At 43.8% G+C, this 18,780-nt stretch overlaps 1 protein-coding gene across 1 annotated transcript in view; it reads left to right on the plus strand.

The window, feature by feature from the left end:
• PLEKHH2 (pleckstrin homology, MyTH4 and FERM domain containing H2) overlaps nucleotides 1–18,780 on the plus strand; it is a 111,647-nt gene that overhangs the window by 58,239 nt on the left and 34,628 nt on the right. Inside the window, exons 15-18 of the mRNA XM_065401584.1 lie at nucleotides 1,781–1,861; nucleotides 8,242–8,421; nucleotides 9,767–9,875; nucleotides 13,379–13,491. Of these exons, the coding sequence (XP_065257656.1) occupies nucleotides 1,781–1,861; nucleotides 8,242–8,421; nucleotides 9,767–9,875; nucleotides 13,379–13,491 (483 nt within the window). The remainder of the gene's footprint in view (nucleotides 1–1,780; nucleotides 1,862–8,241; nucleotides 8,422–9,766; nucleotides 9,876–13,378; nucleotides 13,492–18,780) is intronic.

Raw genomic sequence — 18,780 nt, forward strand, 5'->3', positions numbered from 1 at the left:
TCAATTCTTCTGTTGCTTTTAACAATAGCTGTTTCACAGCAAAGTGCCTCCTCCTCCTCCTTAGCGTCATCAGTATTTTGTACTTATGAGTAGAATTGGTTTGCTACGACGGCCTACTGAAGCCTTCCAGCACTTAACTTTTACCAAAGCTTGTTCAAATCCATTAAGGGTTTTCTTGTGGTGATAGTGGAATTTGTTTACATTTGTAAATGTAAAGCATTAACAAAACAGAGGAATTGGTTTGTTTTTATAGGTTTAAATTAGAACTGTAGCTTTTCTTTTATTTTTGTTTAAATTCCTTTACTTTTACAGTAAAGCATAGATTCTTTTAATATTTCCATTAAAATTTATATAAAACAGATTTTTTAGGCTTTTAACTTTTTAAATTGACTGTAGACCAAATGCTGGCTAATTCACAAAGCAAACATGAAAAAATAGAGATGAACAACTTTTTTCTCTACCTATTTTTCAAGTGTATTTGTCTTATAACTATAGTAGGTACAAACATTGAGACAAATAAGCTTTTCAAGTTCATGGTTTCATTAATACTGTCACTTCATATGCTCTTCTAAAACCAGCTGCCTTTGGTCATAAATAGAATATCAATGACAGTAGATACTTATGAGTGAATACAAGACTGTATTACCTTATTTATTTAGAAATATAAAGTTTTGTAATGTTTAATAAATTAAAAAGTTAACCATTGAGCCAGTGTAATGATTTCCCATCTAGGTCACATCAATGAAAGGGCATCCCTTTATTTTAGCGATGTCAGTGAGAAAGCATTATATTTCACTGCTGTCTCTGAAAAAAATTGTACTGCTGTCTGTTTTATTCTTTACAATGGCTTAATGAGAATTGAAGAATAGGTAGGAATGAGGAAACTATCTGTCCTAATCTGTGCAGTTCAATAACCTTACTGCTAGAGACTATTCTAAAATGTTTTTCCCCATTCAAAAAGCTAGTGATACCACTTCATAAGTAGGGAACTTCATTTCAGCTCCTATGGCTGTTGTGTTATAACCAGACTTCTTGATTGCTAGATGCACTCACTAAGAACTACCTTGTGATAATTTGCTCAATGGATCTGGGGGAAGCAGGCAACAATGCACTTTACTCTCAGTTATCCCACTCCATTCACCAGCCAGTTTTCATCTCTTCAAAGGAATGATGTTAGTCAAAGTTAGCTTGGGAGGGAATCTGATTTGGTGATTAGAGCAGAGAACTGGGGTTCAGGACTCTCAGCTTCTACTCCTGACTGTTGCTGACCTATTGTGTGACGTAACTTAACCTCTCTATGCCTTTGCTTTTACTCCTCTGTAAAGTGGGGATGTTAAGACTTAGCTTCCTCATATGGGTTTTGATACTTAATTTTCATTAAGTGCTTGGAAATTCTTGGGTGTAAAGCACTATAAGAGTTCTAATTATCATTAGTTGTAGTAGTTTATGAGTGTCCCCTCCAATTTTCATTTCCTCAGCTTTTTCTATCTAGGGCCTGACCAAAGCCAATGGAAAGACTACTGCTGTTTTGAATGGGCTTTGACTCAGGCCTGTTATGCTTTAATTCTAACGCCTGTAATACAGAAAGTCATGCAGCTTCAAATTTATATCTATCTATCTATCTATCTATCTATCTATCTATCTATCTATCTATCTATCTATCTATATGTTTTACAGGAATTCTTTATTCCAACCATCAGAGTTCTGAGAAGTTGGGCCCATCTCATAAAAAAGTTTTACATTTAAAAATAATTTATACTTAACTGTACTGTAATTTCAGGTGAAACATGGATACTCCAAAAGAGTGTGGTGTACTCTGGTTGGAAAAACTCTTTACTATTTCCGTAGTCAAGAAGATAAGGTATGTCTTTCTAATGGTTAAAATAATATGACTTGTTTGCTCAGGACTCTCAGGTGAATGAAAGACAGACATTGGGGTGGATTTTTAATCGAGAGGCTGCAACTTTATTAATGGTTATGAGTAGTATATGCCTACCCATCTCATGCCAGGCATTTAACTGAGCCTAGTGCAGGGTTACAGGCTCCTACCATATAACAAATAACTGAGGGTAGACTCTTCAGCCTGCCCCCCTGGACTCAGCTCACTTCTAAGTCCTCTCACCTTTCACTCCCGAGGGGGGTTCAGGGTACTAAAGGGGGGACTTTGGTCTACAAAGACTTCAGGTCTCCTTTTCTCCTTACAGGTTCACCAGCACAAATCTTCAGTCTCATTGATCTCTGAAGCTGGCCCTTTTAGCTTTTATCTGCCCTGTACATCAGCCTCATGTTGCAACAGACTGAACCTTCCTATATTATCCCTTAATATACAGACATCCAGGTCCTCTTCTTTACCCCACTTGTGCCTTCACAGTGCTGAAAGGAAAGTGAAAAACCCACTGGCCCACTACCAATTTGGCCCAATGGGGTGAAAATCCTTCCTGATTCCAAGATGCTGTGGGCTTGACTGACTGTCTGTTTTTTGGGAGCACAGTTCACTGTCTACAACTAAAGGAAGGGCAGGGCACCTATTGAATTCCCGGGGGAGGGCAAGGCAGCTGAAGAGGTGAAGGAAAAGTTTTGGTTGTTGGGAGGGGGAGTGCAGGGGCCAGTCAGCTCCCACTCTCTCCCAGACAGCCAGTGGGATGCAAGAACCCGAGGAAGAGGAGGGGCCCAGCTTCTCCATCTATGTCCACATGCTTTATTCCGTTCCCCTGTTCTGAAAGTGAGGCATCCATTTTTCTGGTCCAACCAGTATCACACCTCATCGCCTGTTGAGATGGGGGAACATTTTTCAGAAATATGCCCCGTCCCCCTTCTGGGACAGTACGTTCTCCCTCTGGTCTGACCAATCATCTCCATTGCTGAGATGGAGAATGGGGATTTAGGTGATATCTGAGCAATCCTATTGTTAACTCCTGAGTTTTAGTGAAGCAGGGCTGCCCCCTCAGCCCGATCGTCTTCAACCTCGCCATGGAGTCACTCCTGCAGGCGATCTCCGACGGCACCGATGGCTTCGACTTGCACGGCGAGAGGGTGAGCGTCTTGGCCTACGCGGACGACCTGGTCCTGATCGCAGACGACCCCGAGAGGCTCCAGGGCATGCTCGACACCATTGGGAGAGTCGCGGACTGGACGGGGCTCCGCTTCAACGCCAAGAAGTGTGCGTCCCTCCACGTCGACGGGAGCATGAGGGACTCAGTACTGACGACGGAGTTCCTCATCCAGGGCGAGTCCGTCGTCCCCCTGGCAGAGGGGCAGGCGTACCAGCACCTCAGCACGCCGACGGGCTTCCGCGTCCGGCAGACCCCCGAGGACACCATCCGGGAGATCCTGCAGGACGCCGCCAAGATCGACGCATCCCTGCTGACGCCGTGGCAGAAAATCAACGCCCTCAACACCTTCCTGATCCCCCGCATCGCCTTCGTCCTGAGAGGATCCGCCGTGGCAAAGGTGCCTCTCAACAAGGCGGACAACACCATCCGGTAGCTGGTCAAGAGCTGGCTGTCCCTGCCCCAGAGAGCCAGCAACGAGCTCGTATACATTGCGTACAGACACGGTGGTGCCAACGTCCCCCGCATGGGAGACCTGTGCGACATCGCGGTCATCACGCACGCCTTCCGCCTCCTGACGTGCCCGGACACCAAGGTGAAGAACGTCGCGACGACCGCCCTGCACGCCGTCGTTGGGAAGCGAATCGGCAGACCTCCCTCCGACCGGGACGTGGCCACCTTCCTGAGTGGCTCCCTGGACGGCGAGTTCGCCCGGGACGGGGGCGACATCGCCTCGCTGTGGTCCCGCGCCCGCAATGCCACACGCCGACTGGGAAAGCGGCTGGGCTGCCGCTGGGTATGGAACGAGGAACGACGGGAGCTGGGAGTCCTGGTGCCGCGTATCGAGTCGGAGGACAACACTATCATCACCCCCGGAGCCAGAGGCGTGCTGGAGAGATCCCTGAAGGCAGCTGTCCACGCGCTCTACATGGACACCCTGAAGAAAAAAACGGACCAGGGTAAGGCCTTCGAGGTGACCAGCAAGTGGGACTCCAGCTACCACTTCCTCCCCACGGGTAGCTTCACCCGGTTCGCCGACTGGCGGTTCATACACCGTGCCCGGCTGAATTGCGTCCCCCTCAACGGAGCCGTCCGCCACGGGAACCGGGACAAGCGCTGCAGGAAGTGTGGGTACGTCACCGAAACCCTGCCCCACGTCCTATGCAGCTGCAAGCCCCACGCCAGAGCCTGGCAACTACGCCACAACGCCGTCCAGGACCGCCTAGTGAAGGCCATCGACCCGCGCCTGGGAGAGGTCACTGTCAACCGCGCTGTCCCCGGCACCGACAGCCAGCTGCGCCCAGACATCATCGTCACGGACGAGGTTGGAAAAAAGATCATCCTGGTGGACGTAACGATTCCATTCGAGAACGGACCCCGGCCTTCCGTGAAGCCCGAGCCCGCAAGCTCGAAAAGTACGCCCCCCTGGCTGACACACTGCGGACAAAGGGCTACGAGGTGCACAACAACGCTCTGCTCATCGGGGCCCTGGGTGCCTGGGACCCATGTAACGAACGCGTGCTAAGGACCTGTGGGGTAGGCCGTCACTACGCGCGGCTTATGAGACGCCTGATGGTCTCGGACACTATCCGCTGGTCACGGGACATCTACACGGAACACATCACCGGCCACTGACAATACCGGGAGTGAGCCGGGGAGACCTCCTCCACCCGCAAGGGGGAAGGGACCTATAAACCACCCACTGCTGACCTTATCCCCTGAGCCCCGAACCCACCCAACCTAACTGAATCCCACCACGTGAGGGTTGCCCCATCCCCATTACCCAGTCCACTTACTTATGCCCACGACCGTCTGTACTCCCTGTATGAGTGATTGACCCTCACCGCTTGTCAACTGTATCTTGATCCTGCCCACCGTCCACCTCCCCCCCATTGGGGACATTGCAGTCTGTATGTATTACGTGTGCTGCCCAACCCCAAAATACTAGCATCCCCCCATACTCTGTATGTTACCCCCAATGACCAACAACTGACGCTTCAAATTTTCTGTATCGTTTATTTTTAAATATTCTCTAATAATATTTTATTTCACTCACTTCAAACCTAGTTAAAATTAAACTCAATAGCCAGTTGACTGTCTATTGACTCCATTAAGCCATTAAAATAAAAATAGCAGAAGCAGCACAGAGAACCTCCATTGTTACTTCCAGTGTACATATACATTATCCCCCTAAACAAGCATGTAACCAGGCTTGATAGTGATTTCACTGGGCTTTAGATCCGGCATATTGTTTTCTCCATCTTCCTTCCCTTTTTCTTCTTCTCCCTGTTGTTGCCTCCTACTGTTTGTTCTTAATTTAGGGCCAGATCCTAGCAACACTAAGGCATATGAGTAACTTTGCAGTGTGAGTAATGTCACTGAAGGCAAGTGGAAAATTTAAACTAGTAAAATAGTGCTTATTTATGGTACTGTACATTTTAACAAGTAGTAATAAGCCATACTTCAGGATTTTTGTTTATTTAATATTACTCTTTGAAAGTATACCAGTTCTGAAATGTTCCAAAATCCAGTAACACTTTCATTTCAGAATATTAACTTCTAACTCATTTTACAGAGAAGCTGCTAAGAAAAAAGTATGTTTACATTTTCAGTGTAAATATTGACTGAGATTTGATGACAAATTGGTTTTCACCTCAATTATAGTAAGAAATCTGTATGTTTAAAGTACAAGAATTTTCAAGTTCTTATCTTTGAAAAATATTCCTTGTAAACAGGCCCTTTAGAAATATCTAGGCAGTTAGCTGGCTCATCATAAATAGTTGTCTAACATATGGATAAGTTTTACTGCAGTTTTTTAAACCAAAATGAACAATTATTTTATTAGATGGTAATGTGGAGGAAGTGCAGCTTTTACAAGCAGAATGTGCTTTAAAAATACTGCATATGCAGTTTTACAAAACTGATTTATTTTTCAATATTCGAGGAGTTGCTAACTGAAAACATAAGTTTATATTACAATGGAATGTGTGTATAGAAATAAAGAGCCTGTGAGGCATCCGGTAATGTAAACTGCTGTATATGTTACATTAATGGAGTCCATTTGGTTAAAAGGATTCAAAATAGCATTATTATTTTGAAAACCATGTGCTGAACAATGGAGAAGGATTACACTAACTGAAATCATCTGTCAACACAGCTTCTTGTAAACCTAACTTAGGTTTAATAAAAATACTATTTAGCACAAGTACGTCATAGCAATGGTTTCTTGGAACTGAGATGGCATCTCTGAACCTTAGGATTCAACAGCCCCTTTCTCAGAATTTGGCCTGTTCATAAAGCAAGAAATTAAGAAGCACTACAGGAAAGGCAAGCCAGCACATGTATCTTTGACCCATGTCCATTCTGGTTAGTGAAGAAGAACCAAGAAATCTGCATCCTTCACTAACAGCCAATGCCTTCTTCAACGGGGGCAGCTTACCACCCATGTTAAAACACTCATTTTCCAATCAGTATCTAAGAAGACAATTCTTGATGCAACCAAACTTGCCAGCTACTTCCTAGTATCTAATCTCCAATTTCTTAACAAGATTATTGAGAAACTGGCAAAGAGTCAGCATCAACTACACCTGGTCTCTGGTGATATTTAAAAAACATTCCCACCCAATAATGTGCCATAAATATGGTGCTGATTGCTCTTGTGCACAACCTGCTCTTGGTCATGGACAAATATCCCTTCTCTTTTTGCTGGATCTCTCCACAGTGTTGGACACCATAGACCACAAAGTTGTGCTGGCTTATCTCAGTTTCTAAGCTAGTGTATGTGGCAGCACACTGAAATGGTTCCTATCCTTTCTCTCAGACTGAGCTCAGAGTGATGGGAAGATGCTCCTCAGACACCAAATCCCTAATCTGTGAAAGTTCCTCAAGCCTCATTTTCCCCCACCCATCATATTCAATATATGGTCTTAAGACACCACAACCTTGATAAACAGCAGTACACAAATGATACCCAGATTGTCTTCACCTTCCCTTCAAACAGCGCCATCTATTAGCTATCCCAGTATCTCCAGGAGATCAGCATCACAATAAAAGGCGTCCAGCTGATGCTAACTCTTGGCAGGACAAAGGTAGGGAAAGGGAGATCTTTCAAGAAACTAGCCAGCACTATATTATCATCCTCTGTAGAGGGCATAAGCCCACCTGCTAATTGTGAAAATGGTATATAGTATTTGTGTCCTTCAGGATTCCTCATTGATAGTGGATGTCCATATAGTTACACCTATGAAAAACTGCTTCTTCCACCTACAGCTGACTGAGAGACTAGATCCATCCTGACAGAGGAGGACTTAGCCATAGTCATATATGCATTTGTAACCTCCAGGCTTAAATACTGCAATCCTCTATACCTGAGAATTAAACCGGAGACACTGAAAAGGATCCAATGGCAGCAATAGTGATGCTCCAGTTGCCACAGTGACACCCCATCAAATACTAGATTAAGGCTATGTCTACACCACAGTTTATGTTGACAGAATTTATGTTCCTTGGGCTGTGAATAAACCACCCCCCCAAGTGACATAAGTTACACCACATAAACGCCGGTGTGGAAAGCACTAGGTCGGCGGGACAGCTTTTGCCGCTTGTGGAGGTGGTTTTATTATGCCGACGGGAGAGAGCTTTCCCGTCGATACAAGAGCATCTTCACCAGATGTGCTGCAGCTACGGAGCTGCATCAGTGCAGCTTCACCAGTGCAGCACTGTACATCTAGACATGCCCTAAGTTTAAATTCAACATCCTGGTCTTGAGCTTGAGAATCCTCAAATGGATTGGGCCTGGGATATCTCAAGGGTTGCATCTTCTCCCACAATCCATATCTATTGTGTCAGGTAGGTTGCGCATTCTATGTGCAACTATCAAGAACAATATATCCTGTAGAAATAAAAAGCAGAGGTGGGCATGGAACTGAAGTCTTCTCACTCCTAGGACTGTGCTTTAATGACAAGACCACGCTTCCTCTCTTCCGGGATTGTAAACTGGGAAGGTGGCTTACCCTACAGTTCTTAGTAACATTAAAAGAATAGACTTTTATGGACTTTCCCAATGTCAAACATTCAAAACATGTTGATGCTAGTTTATCAGCTTCTCTTCATTTGTAGATCAAGAACTGTAAAACTGATGTTATCCAAGATGCGTATTTGCTCCCTGACTATTTCTTATATTTACTTTTAGTTTCCTCTGGGTCAAATCAAGCTTTGGGAGGCTAAAGTTGAAGAAGTTGACAGGTCGTGTGATTCAGATGAAGATTATGAGGCCAGTGGTCGCAGTCTATTATCAACACATTATACCATTGTTATCCATCCTAAAGAACAAGGACCTACCTATCTTCTTATAGGATCCAAACATGAAAAGGTAGTAAATGTACCCTATCCCTTAAGTTTCAATAAGACAGCTATAACTATGGTATTGTGATATGAACATTTTCTATAGTGAGTAAGATATGGACAGTCAGAGACAAGGGGCTTTTCTGCTAGACCAGGGGTAGGCAATCTATGGCACGTGTGCCGAAGGTGGCACACGAGCTGATTTTCAGTGGCACTCACACTGCCCGGGTCCTGGCCACTGGTCCGGGGGGCTCTGCATTTTAATTTACTTTACATACAACAATAGTTTAGTTATATATTAAAGACTTATAGAAAGAGACCTTCTAAAAATGTTAAAATGTATTACTGGCACGCGAAACCTTAAATTAGCATGAATAAATGAAGACTCGGCACACCACTTCTTAAAGGTTGCTGACCCTTGTGCTAGACCATCTAGAAGGTGGTCTGATGTAACAGACAAATGGTCACACTTTTACAAATACTTATCAGAGTTTGAGTGATCACTATAGTTAACTGACCCCATTTAAGGTATCTGGAAAATATCAGTAGATTTTCCCATGGGGACTCCTATCCAGTTTACTGCCCATTTTCTGCAGTAATGGTAATTATTGTACACTAAGGGGAAGACTAACAGGAATAATATGAGAGAGGTTATTTCAGAACATTATAAAATAAAAGTTTTAACAGTATGGTAGACCTTGTTTTGATTCCTGATCTTATTCCCCAGGTGGAAAGGGCAATAATTAATACAAAGACATCATATTTGCCTCTTAGAGAGGAGAGGAGGGAATACTTTCCATCTCTCAATGATCTCTGACTCAGTTCTGCTCTCCTTGGCGAAAATGAATGGTGGTTGTAATATAAGGCCTTGATAAGGGATAGGGAAGTAAAACAAGGGGAAATCATTGGGCCTTCACAAGAGGGTATAGCACTACTCTGAGATGGGGGGAAAGCTTTCTTATAAGATGACTCAGTGGTTTAGTGAGTTAGTGCACTGCAAGTAAGCTTTCAGTCATTTAAATTCTGTCTTAACTACATGTGAAAAAAATTAGGTGTGTCCCCTCTTCCTAGTCTCTACTGAACATTCATCACATCTGGCTTGAGTGCACTTTCTGCTCAAAAGACACCTATATGTAGACTAGAAAGTTTGCTGCAAGTCAGGATTAAGATGTTTTGGCTGAGCTTTCATGAGAACCTGTGTGCATGAAGCCATTGATATCGTTCATGAGTGCCAAATTCATCTGTAGAATTTTTGAAAATGAATATTTTTGAAGTTCTTTGTTTGGAAAATTTCAATAAAAACATGTAATATTTTAAACTCTTAAAAGTCTGCTTGGAATGATGATTGGGTTCTGTTTGTTTTTGTCTTGTAGGACACTTGGCTTTATCACTTGACGGTGGCTGCTGGGAGCACCAATGTAAATGTTGGATCAGAATTTGAACAGCTTGTTTGCAAACTGTTAAATGTGGAAGGGGAGCACAGTAAGTTTATTTCTGGTTCCACATAATCTTAATACTTATCTGATCAACTATATTCTGAGTGTATTTGTCCCAAATTTGTCACTCTTTTTTGTACATATCAAAAGTGTAGTTATAGTTGTAGGCCGAGCTTCCAGTGCTTTTAATGCTTGTGTTTTGATATAGTCAGTTTGTTAATTCAGAACATGTTTTTCATGAACAGTAAATGTTTAGTCATTAGATTTCAGTAGAAAAGACCTTAGACATTAATAGACGTTCAAAACACTTTATTCACGGAGAAGCAAGAGCTCCATAGTAGGCTTTTTTTGGCCTTTTGTCTTCCAATTTTAATATGAATTAACCACAAAAGTGGCCAAGACCCCTTAGAACTTTTCATCCATTTTAATGTACTTTAAGTTCTTGACATTTCTATAATGTGCTACTGATGGGGTTATTTTTATTGGTTGATCATGAGTTAGGACACTGCTATCTAGGTGACTAGTAGAGATGGTTGGTTTAGACTACCTGTGCTGCCTGCAGGGTCAAAGGGCTCCAAATCTTTCAGAGATCTCTTGACCCAGTAAGAAGTGCTACTTGTTTGTTTACAGCAGGGTCTAAACACACAAGGCCTTGGAAATGAAAACCAGGGCTACAACTCTATAGATGATTTAGTACTAGCACCCTTTCTCTTGGAAGTGGTGGAGATAATAGGAAGGCAGTGCCTCTGCAGCAGCCTTTAGGTGAATGTGTGGCACATTTTCAAGCCAATAGGTATAACTGAAAGTGGCACCACCAATGACCTATCCTTCCCCTCCACCAGTGCTCAAAACCTGGCTCCACTACTGCCAGTCAGAATTACATTACATAAACACTGTGGTTCACTGAAGTCATTAAAGTTTTAGTCTTGACACAGACAATAGCATGATAATTCTGCTAAACAGAAGTGCAGCAGGGGCAAACTTGTATCCTACAAAGAGGGCTATTTCAGCCCTTGAACATCATACCAACAGTACCCATTCCATCCTCATGTTGCTTGGCATGGTGCTTGTAGGTTTTATCCCTGTTTCCTTTATGAGACTTAAAATAAATGTGAGGCTCTTCTGAGGCATTGTATAGGGAGAAAGGGAAGCACAGGAGACCTAGATTCTATTCCTGGCTCTGCCACTGTCCTGCTGGGTGACCTTGGGCCAGTCACTTCCCCGCTCGGTGCTTCTGCTTCTCCATTTCTAAAATGGCAATAATGATACTGACCTCCTTTGTAAAGTGCTTTGATATCTACTGATTGAAAGTGCCATAAAAGAAGGTGTTATTAAACAAAGGACTGTTGAGTCACTTCTCTTCTTGCCAACAAGCAAGCACTTTGAGTACTCAAGGCAGAAATTTCACCTTGCCAAAATAAACCCGCTCCTGCACTAGACTGGGGTAAACATAGATTTTGGAGAAATGGCCATTTGCCCCGACACGGTGCTGCTTCAGCAGGATTAAGCATGAGCAAGTTACACAATAGTCTCCCATGAAGAGTCAAAAATGAGCTGAAGCTTTATGATATGTGTCTGTCTGCCCAAATTCAGAACTACATCTTGTTCTTTATGGCCAAAACATTGTTGTACTTGGAAATGGAAATTGAGTTTTTAATTTATTTAAATATCTCTAGCTCAGCTGTAGACACTCAAGTCTCTAAAGCAGTGGTGGGCAACCTACGGCCTGCGGGCCGCATGTGGCCTATCAGGGTAATCCACTGGTGGGCCGCGAGACAGTTTGTTTACATTGACCGTCTGCAGGCATGGCTGCCCACAGCTCCCAGTGGCTGTGGTTCTCCATTCCCGGCCAATGGGAGCTGTGGGAAGTGGCGTGGGCTGGCCGCTGCTTCCTGCAGGTCCCATTGGCCGGGAACAGCGAACCGCTGCCACTAGGAGCTGCGGGCGGCCGTGCCTGCAGACGGTCAATGTAAATAATATGTCTCATGGCCCGCCAGCAGATTACCCTGACGGGCTGCGTGCAGCCCAGGGGCCGCAGGTTGCCCACCACTGCTCTAAAGTCTGCAGAAGAATGTTCTTAGCTGGAGCATCTGCTGTTACAAACTCTGAGACTGATCTGCAGACCTTATCCTTGTGAGTAGTTCCATTTAAATCAATGGGACTATGTGTGAGAATAAGGATTAGTTCATTTGAGTTAGCGTTTGCAGGATCAGGCCCTAAACTTGCTGATATTAGACAACATGAGCGAGAATGTATGTTGGGTGTCTACATTTAACAAGTTAAAGCCTAAAAAAATAGCTTTTAGCAGAGTCTTATCAAGCAAAAGGAGAACGTGTGTGCTGCCCTAAGGCAATCAGCAAAGAAAGTGGTGATGTTCTATCTGAGTCCTCTACAGTATGTCACCACTGTTCTCTTGTCTATAGTATGTCACAGTAGCATAGTTTTTCATTTATTTAGTTGCTAGCATATCCTGAGTGTAAGTCACTTCCCACACATAAGGTAAGAAGAGGCTTGAGTTCTTGTGCCCTACTAGTCCAGGCAAGTTAAATCACATTCCCTAGTGGCTAGATTCTGGTGTTCAGAACTATACTGGCAGTTGGTCTTGTTGAGCCTCTTGAACCAGAAATATGACTTCTGAAACTCTTCTAAGCAGACCCTCATGGTATAGACTTTTCTAAAATAAAATAACTTATCATTGGGGTATGAACCGTGGAAACAATGAGCCAAGTGAACAGGAGTTGTACCAGACTTGCCTACCTTGAATGTACTGTTTTGATTAGAGAGACACACACAACGGAGCATACCACTTCAAACAGTGATCTCAAACTAATCAGATTTGAGGTAGTTCAATACTTGAATGGGAGATTTCTAGGGAGAAACTCAACCTCTGCAGGAAATAGTTTGATGCATTGAATGGTGATATCATTCCCCATACCTGTCAAAATTTGAAAGCCATAAACATGGCTACCTGGGAAAATAAATAGGGAAGGCCCTTTCAACTCAACTGTAATACATTGCACTAGGTGTTTGGAGGGTCAGAATGGAAACCAAATACATATTTTGCTGAAAAAGTAGTGATTATTATTCAGTCATAAAGACAGATGAGTTTGTTTTCCTGCTGAGTCAATATCTAGCAAGGTGTTAGGGAGTACAGTGCTACTGGAAGCAATGTTTTTCCAGGTGAGCTGCAACAGCTAGGTCTGATGACACCTGCAGCTATTAAAAATACCAAGACTTTCCCCGCCCCCCCCCCCAAGATCTATTCCAACATGGGTAATTCGATTCTGCCTACTTAAGTTTCCCTGAAATTTCAAACAAATGAGAGACTCTTCTTTTACTATTAAAAGTGTTCCTATGCATTTTTATGTGTTGCTGTGATTCACCCCAGAAGTGGCTGCACTTTATTGGTGGCCAAAATGATTCCTGTATGTAAAGTCAGTTACTAAGAGTTTATAAAATATGTTGGGTTCCTTTTGGATGAAAGATGTTATGTAAAGTCATTATCTTAAATGATTCCGTGCAAGCAGTGACCATGTATTATCTGTTCAGCCTCTCAAATTTGGAGACACCCTACTCTTTGTCACAGCAAAGAAGGAATTGCTTCCCCTCTTACAACACTGCCATCAGAGGCCCTGCAAACTGAAGCAATTAAATTATTTAAGGTAAAATCCTGGTAAATGTTTTTGTTTTTTTCTGTGTGAGAGAGATACTTTTTTGCTCAATAAAGGTGTTCTATTAACAGGCCTGTGTGTGAGTGTGACTCACCAGCTAGCACATCCCCTTGTGGCTCTGTGTGGTGTAGCAGGCTCTCCTCCACCGACAGCTGTGATGTTAGGATTCTTGGAACTTGGCCCTCCAGCCAGGTCACATATAATGCCACCTCTACGGTTGCAAACTTTTCAGGATTGTCCTGAAGTCTCCTGGAGACTTTAAAGATTAATCTTTAATTAAAGATTGTGTCATGTGATGAAACTTCCAGGAATACATCCAACCAAAATTGGCAACCCTAGCCACCCCTTCTGGGGTGAGCCAAGAATCCAACAAAGAATAGTCCATTAACTTCATATTCACTCCAACTCCAGAATCAGTAGTCCTTATCTCAGGTATCAGGGGGTTTCAACAGTCCTTACCCCTTGCCAGGGGTTTTTTACTCCACCCTCCTCATTGGGCCAGTAGGGGAACCTAAACCCTCCCACTTCACTGAGTTCCAGTCCAGGGACCCTTTAATAAGCAGTGAAGCCTGTCTACACAGTTTCCTTGCTCCCTCGCTGGACTAGTTCTTACCTTACCCTCTCAGGTCTTTCCCACAGACATTTCCCAGACTCACAGAGTATCAGCATCTCTCTCTTTAAGCTTCTTCCACAGTCTCATGGCAGAGCTTCTTAGCACTTTCTGCCACCCAGCTGGTTCTGCTGCAGATAGGGTGACCAGATGTCTCAATTTTATAGGGACAGTCCTGATTTTTGGGTCTTTTTCTTATATAGGCTCCTATTACCCCCCACCCCCTGTCCCAATTTTTCACATTTGCTGTCTGGTCACCCTAGCTGCAGAAGAGCTTTCTCTACTCTCCTGGCAGACAGCCTCTGCTCCCTACAGGCTCTTTCACCAGCATGGAGAATCCTGGGTAGACTCACTTTCCTAGCTTTCCCTCACCACTGCTTTGGGGTGCCTGTTGCAGGCTCACCTACCTTCCTTCAGGGAGGTGCTGTCTGCCAGCAGTCCAACTCAGCAGCCTCAATCCAGCCAGGCTTCTCTCGCTGAGTAATAGCCAACAATCTGCTCTCCTTCTTGGTCAGCCCCTAGCTGAGCTGGGTTCAGCCCTTTTAACTCTTCCCTCCAGGATTGACACCTACTGCAGGTGTAGCAGGGTGGAGTTTATTGAGCCCACAGACTCTCATTTATCCCTTCTGGTCCACTATGGGGTTGGTACACCCCATCACAGCCTGGAAAGAAAAGGTATGTCTTTATCTTCAGAACAGATAAGGCATGGACAGTGCTAGTTGAAGCCTCTCCACACAGCCTCACCCCCTAATCTGAAGAGAACATCTCTAGAGTTGAGAGAGCAGTTCAGTCTCCATGCCTGTTTAACTTATGGCCTTTCTCATAGACTCATAGACTTTAAGGTCAGAAGGGACCATTATGATCATCTAGTCTGACCTCCCGCATGATGCAGGCCACAAAATCTGACCCACCCACTCCTCGAATAATTCTCTCCCATGACCCAGCTGTTGAAGTCCCCAAATCATGATTTAAAGACTTTAAGTCGCAGAGAATCCTCCAGCAAGCGACCCCGGCCCCATGCTGCGGAGGAAGGCGAAAAACCTCCAGGGCCTCTGCCAATCTACCCTGGAGGAAAATTCCTTCCCGATCCCAAATATGGCGATCAGCAGAACCCCGAGCATGCGGGCAAGATTCTCCAGCCAGACCCACATTGACCATTGATACTAATTACCAGCGATGGCACGTTATTGACTTATTGACTAAAATCACATTATCCCATCAAACCATCCCCTCCATAAACTTATCAAGCTTAATCTTAAAGCCAGAGAGGTCTTTCGCCCCCACCGTTTCCCTCAGAAGGCTATTCCAGAACTTCACCACTCTGACGGTTAGAAACCGTCGTCTAATTTCAAGCCTAAACTTCCCAACGGCCAGTTTATATCCATTTGTTCTCATGTCCACATTAGTACTAAGCTGAAATAATTCCTCTCCCTCCCTGGTATTTATCCCTCTGATATATTTAAAGAGAGCAATCATATCCCCCCTCAGCCTCCTTTTGGTTAGGGTAAACAAACCGAGCTCCTCGAGTCTCCTTTCATACGACAGGTTTTCCATTCCTCTGATCATCCTAGTGGCCCTTCTCTGTACCCATTCCAGTTTGAGTTCATCCTTCTTAAACATGGGAGACCAGAACTGCACACAGTACTCCAAATGAGGTCTCACCAGCGCCTTGTATAACGGAAGCAGCACCTCCTTATCCCTACTAGAAATACCTCGCCTAATGCATCCCAAGACCGCATTAGCTTTTTTCACGGCCACGTCGCATTGCCGACTCATAGTCATCCTGCGATCAACCAGGACTCCGAGGTCCTTCTCCTCCTCCGTTACTTCCAACCGATGCGTCCCTAGCTTATAACTAAAATTCTTGTTAGTCATCCCTAAATGCATCACCTTACACTTCTCACTATTAAATTTCATCCTATTACTATTACTCCAGTTTACCAGGTCATCCAAGTCTCCCTGCAGAATATCCCGATCCTTCTCCGAATTGGCAATACCTCCCAACTTCGTGTCATCCGCAAACTTTATCAGCCCACTTCTACATTCGGTTCCGAGGTCAGTAATAAATAGATTAAATAAAATCGGACCCAAAACCGAACCTTGAGGAACTCCACTGGTCACCTCCCTCCAACCTGACAGTTCACCTTTCAGTATGACCCGCTGCAGTCTCCCCTTTAACCAGTTCTTTATCCACCCCTGGATTTTCATATCGATCCCCATCTTTTCCAATTTAACCAATAATTCCTCATGCGGTACCGTATCAAACGCTTTACTGAAATCGAGGTATATTAGATCCAACGCATTTCCTTTATCTAAAAAATCTGTTACTTTCTCAAAGAAGGAGATCAGGTTGGTTTGGCACGATCTGCCTTTCGTAAAACCATGTTGTAATTTGTCCCAATTGCCATTGACCTCAAGGTCCTTAACCACTTTCTCCTTCAAAATTTTTTCCAAGACCTTGCCTATTACAGATGTTAAACTAACAGGCCTGTAGTTACCCGGGTCACTTTTTTTCCCCTTCTTGAAAATAGGAACCACATTAGCTATTCTCCAGTCCAACGGTACCACCCCCGAGTTTACAGATTCATTAAAAATTATCGCTAACGGGCTTGCAATTTCTCTCGCCAGTTCCTTTAATATTCTCAGATGAAGATCATCCGGTCCGCCCGATTTAGTCCCGTTAAGCTGTTCGAGTTTGGCTTCTACCTCGGGTACTGTAATGTCAACCCCCCCTCCTTTATTCCCCTCTGTCACGCTGTCTCTATTCCTAAACCCTTCATTAGCCTCATTAAAGACCGATGCAAAATATTCGTTTAAACATTGTGCCATGCCTAGATTATCCTTAATCTCCACTCCACTTTCTGCTGAGATTATCAGTAAAATTGCCAGTTAGCACCCAGGAGGATAGTGGATTTTTGGCCTGAGACTAAGATAATCAAATTCAAGGGCTACGAAACAGCCATCAGATAGAGAGCTGGTTGAAATTTTCTGAAATTTGTTTTTTCAAGTAAATTTTAAACAAACAACAACTACAAAAAGTAATTTAAATTGTTGTGGCTTTTTTCATGTTTTTCAACCAGCTCTAGAGATTGAAGACATTTTACAAATTCTGATGGGAAAAAATGCAAAAAACCAAATAAACCCCAAACCATAATTTCTGCACATTTTTCCCCCTAATTTTTGAACTAACTCTAATCATATGGTAACAATTGTCATTCATGTTGGACCTTGGCTGAATTCAAACTGCTGACTTAGGAGGGAAAGTTTCTATTGTCCTTTTTCTTTTATAAATAAAAAAAAATGATCAAGACTTTCATATACATATATCTAAGCTGAGCCTGTGTTTTCCTTCTTGAGTTTAGTGAACAAATGAAAAGTACATGTGTGTTTTAATAATAATATATAGTAAAATAAAATGTATGTGAAGACTACAGAGTAAGATTCTTCATAATATTTAGACCTAAAAAAGTTATATCATATTATTAAGAATAGTCAGAGGTGAAAGAGCCAGTACGCCGTGCCGGACTGGACCGGCTTCCCCAGGCTGGCAATTTAAAGGGCCCGGGGCTCCCTGCAGTGGCCGGAGCCCCGGACCCTTTAAATCGCCTCCAGAGCCCAGCTGCCGAAGCCTTGGGGTAGCGGCGGCAGGGCTCCGGCAGTGATTTAAAGGGCCAGGGGCTCTGCTGCGGTAGCGGCGACTGGAGCCCCGAGCCCTTTAAATCGCCCCTGAGCCCCAGGGCTCCCAGCCACCTCTGCAGCTGGTAGCTCCGAGGGTGATTCCGGTTGAGGCCATGCCTCTTCTAGTTGAGGCTACGCCCCAGCTCAGGACTCCGGCGTACCGGTAAGTCCTTTAAGTTACTTTCACCCACAAAGAGTACACAGCAACTGCCCTTCTGCAAAGATGCAGCTCTGACAAGTGAATTCAAGAGATAGGTCTTGATCCTGTTGCCTGCAGGTAGACCCCAGTGTTTGAGCACAGGTGGTTGCAGAACAGAGTCCTTGAGTAAAAGCCCAGCCCCATTGAAGTTAATGGCAAAACTCCCCTGGATTTCACTCCTCAAGTTGGATAGGTAAAAATGTGTTTTTCGCAGCTAAAGATTGCTACGGACTATATGCTAATGATTGTTACAGAGAAAAAGTACTTTTCTGCCATTTCTTTGCACACTGAGGGATATATTAAGAATTAGAAAGCAAGTTCCATGGATGAATGCCCTTTCTCCATGGACCTTATCCTAACATTATTAATTCTGCCAAGACCAAGTTTCTTCCAGTAAAAACTAGCTTGAGAAGTCATATGGGATAGTTTTTGGCTAGATGTAGAAAGGAATTCTATACATTCCATCTGTTCATTCCCTGTCACTGGCATATCCAGCTTGTTTGTTTGAAATGTCAGGAGGGTCTTAAAGAAAAACGTCCATTTTATTTCGCTCATCCCAACAGCACGAAAGTTTAAAAGGGAATGAACTTTCCTCAGCACAAATAAACACATGTATTTGAAAAATGACATTCTGAATTACATTTGGCAAATCTGAACGTCTATCACAGGAAGTAGTTATTTTGCTAGAAAGGGATGACTTATGTGACACTGTCATTATAAAGAAGTCAGTGTTGAAGATTCTAAATTAATTCCCAACTTGATTTAGAACTAATGTTTCAATCAAAAGAGAGAC

The sequence above is a fragment of the Emys orbicularis genome, chromosome 3, assembly GCF_028017835.1.
Source record: "Emys orbicularis isolate rEmyOrb1 chromosome 3, rEmyOrb1.hap1, whole genome shotgun sequence".
Taxonomy (NCBI): Eukaryota; Metazoa; Chordata; order Testudines; family Emydidae; genus Emys; species Emys orbicularis.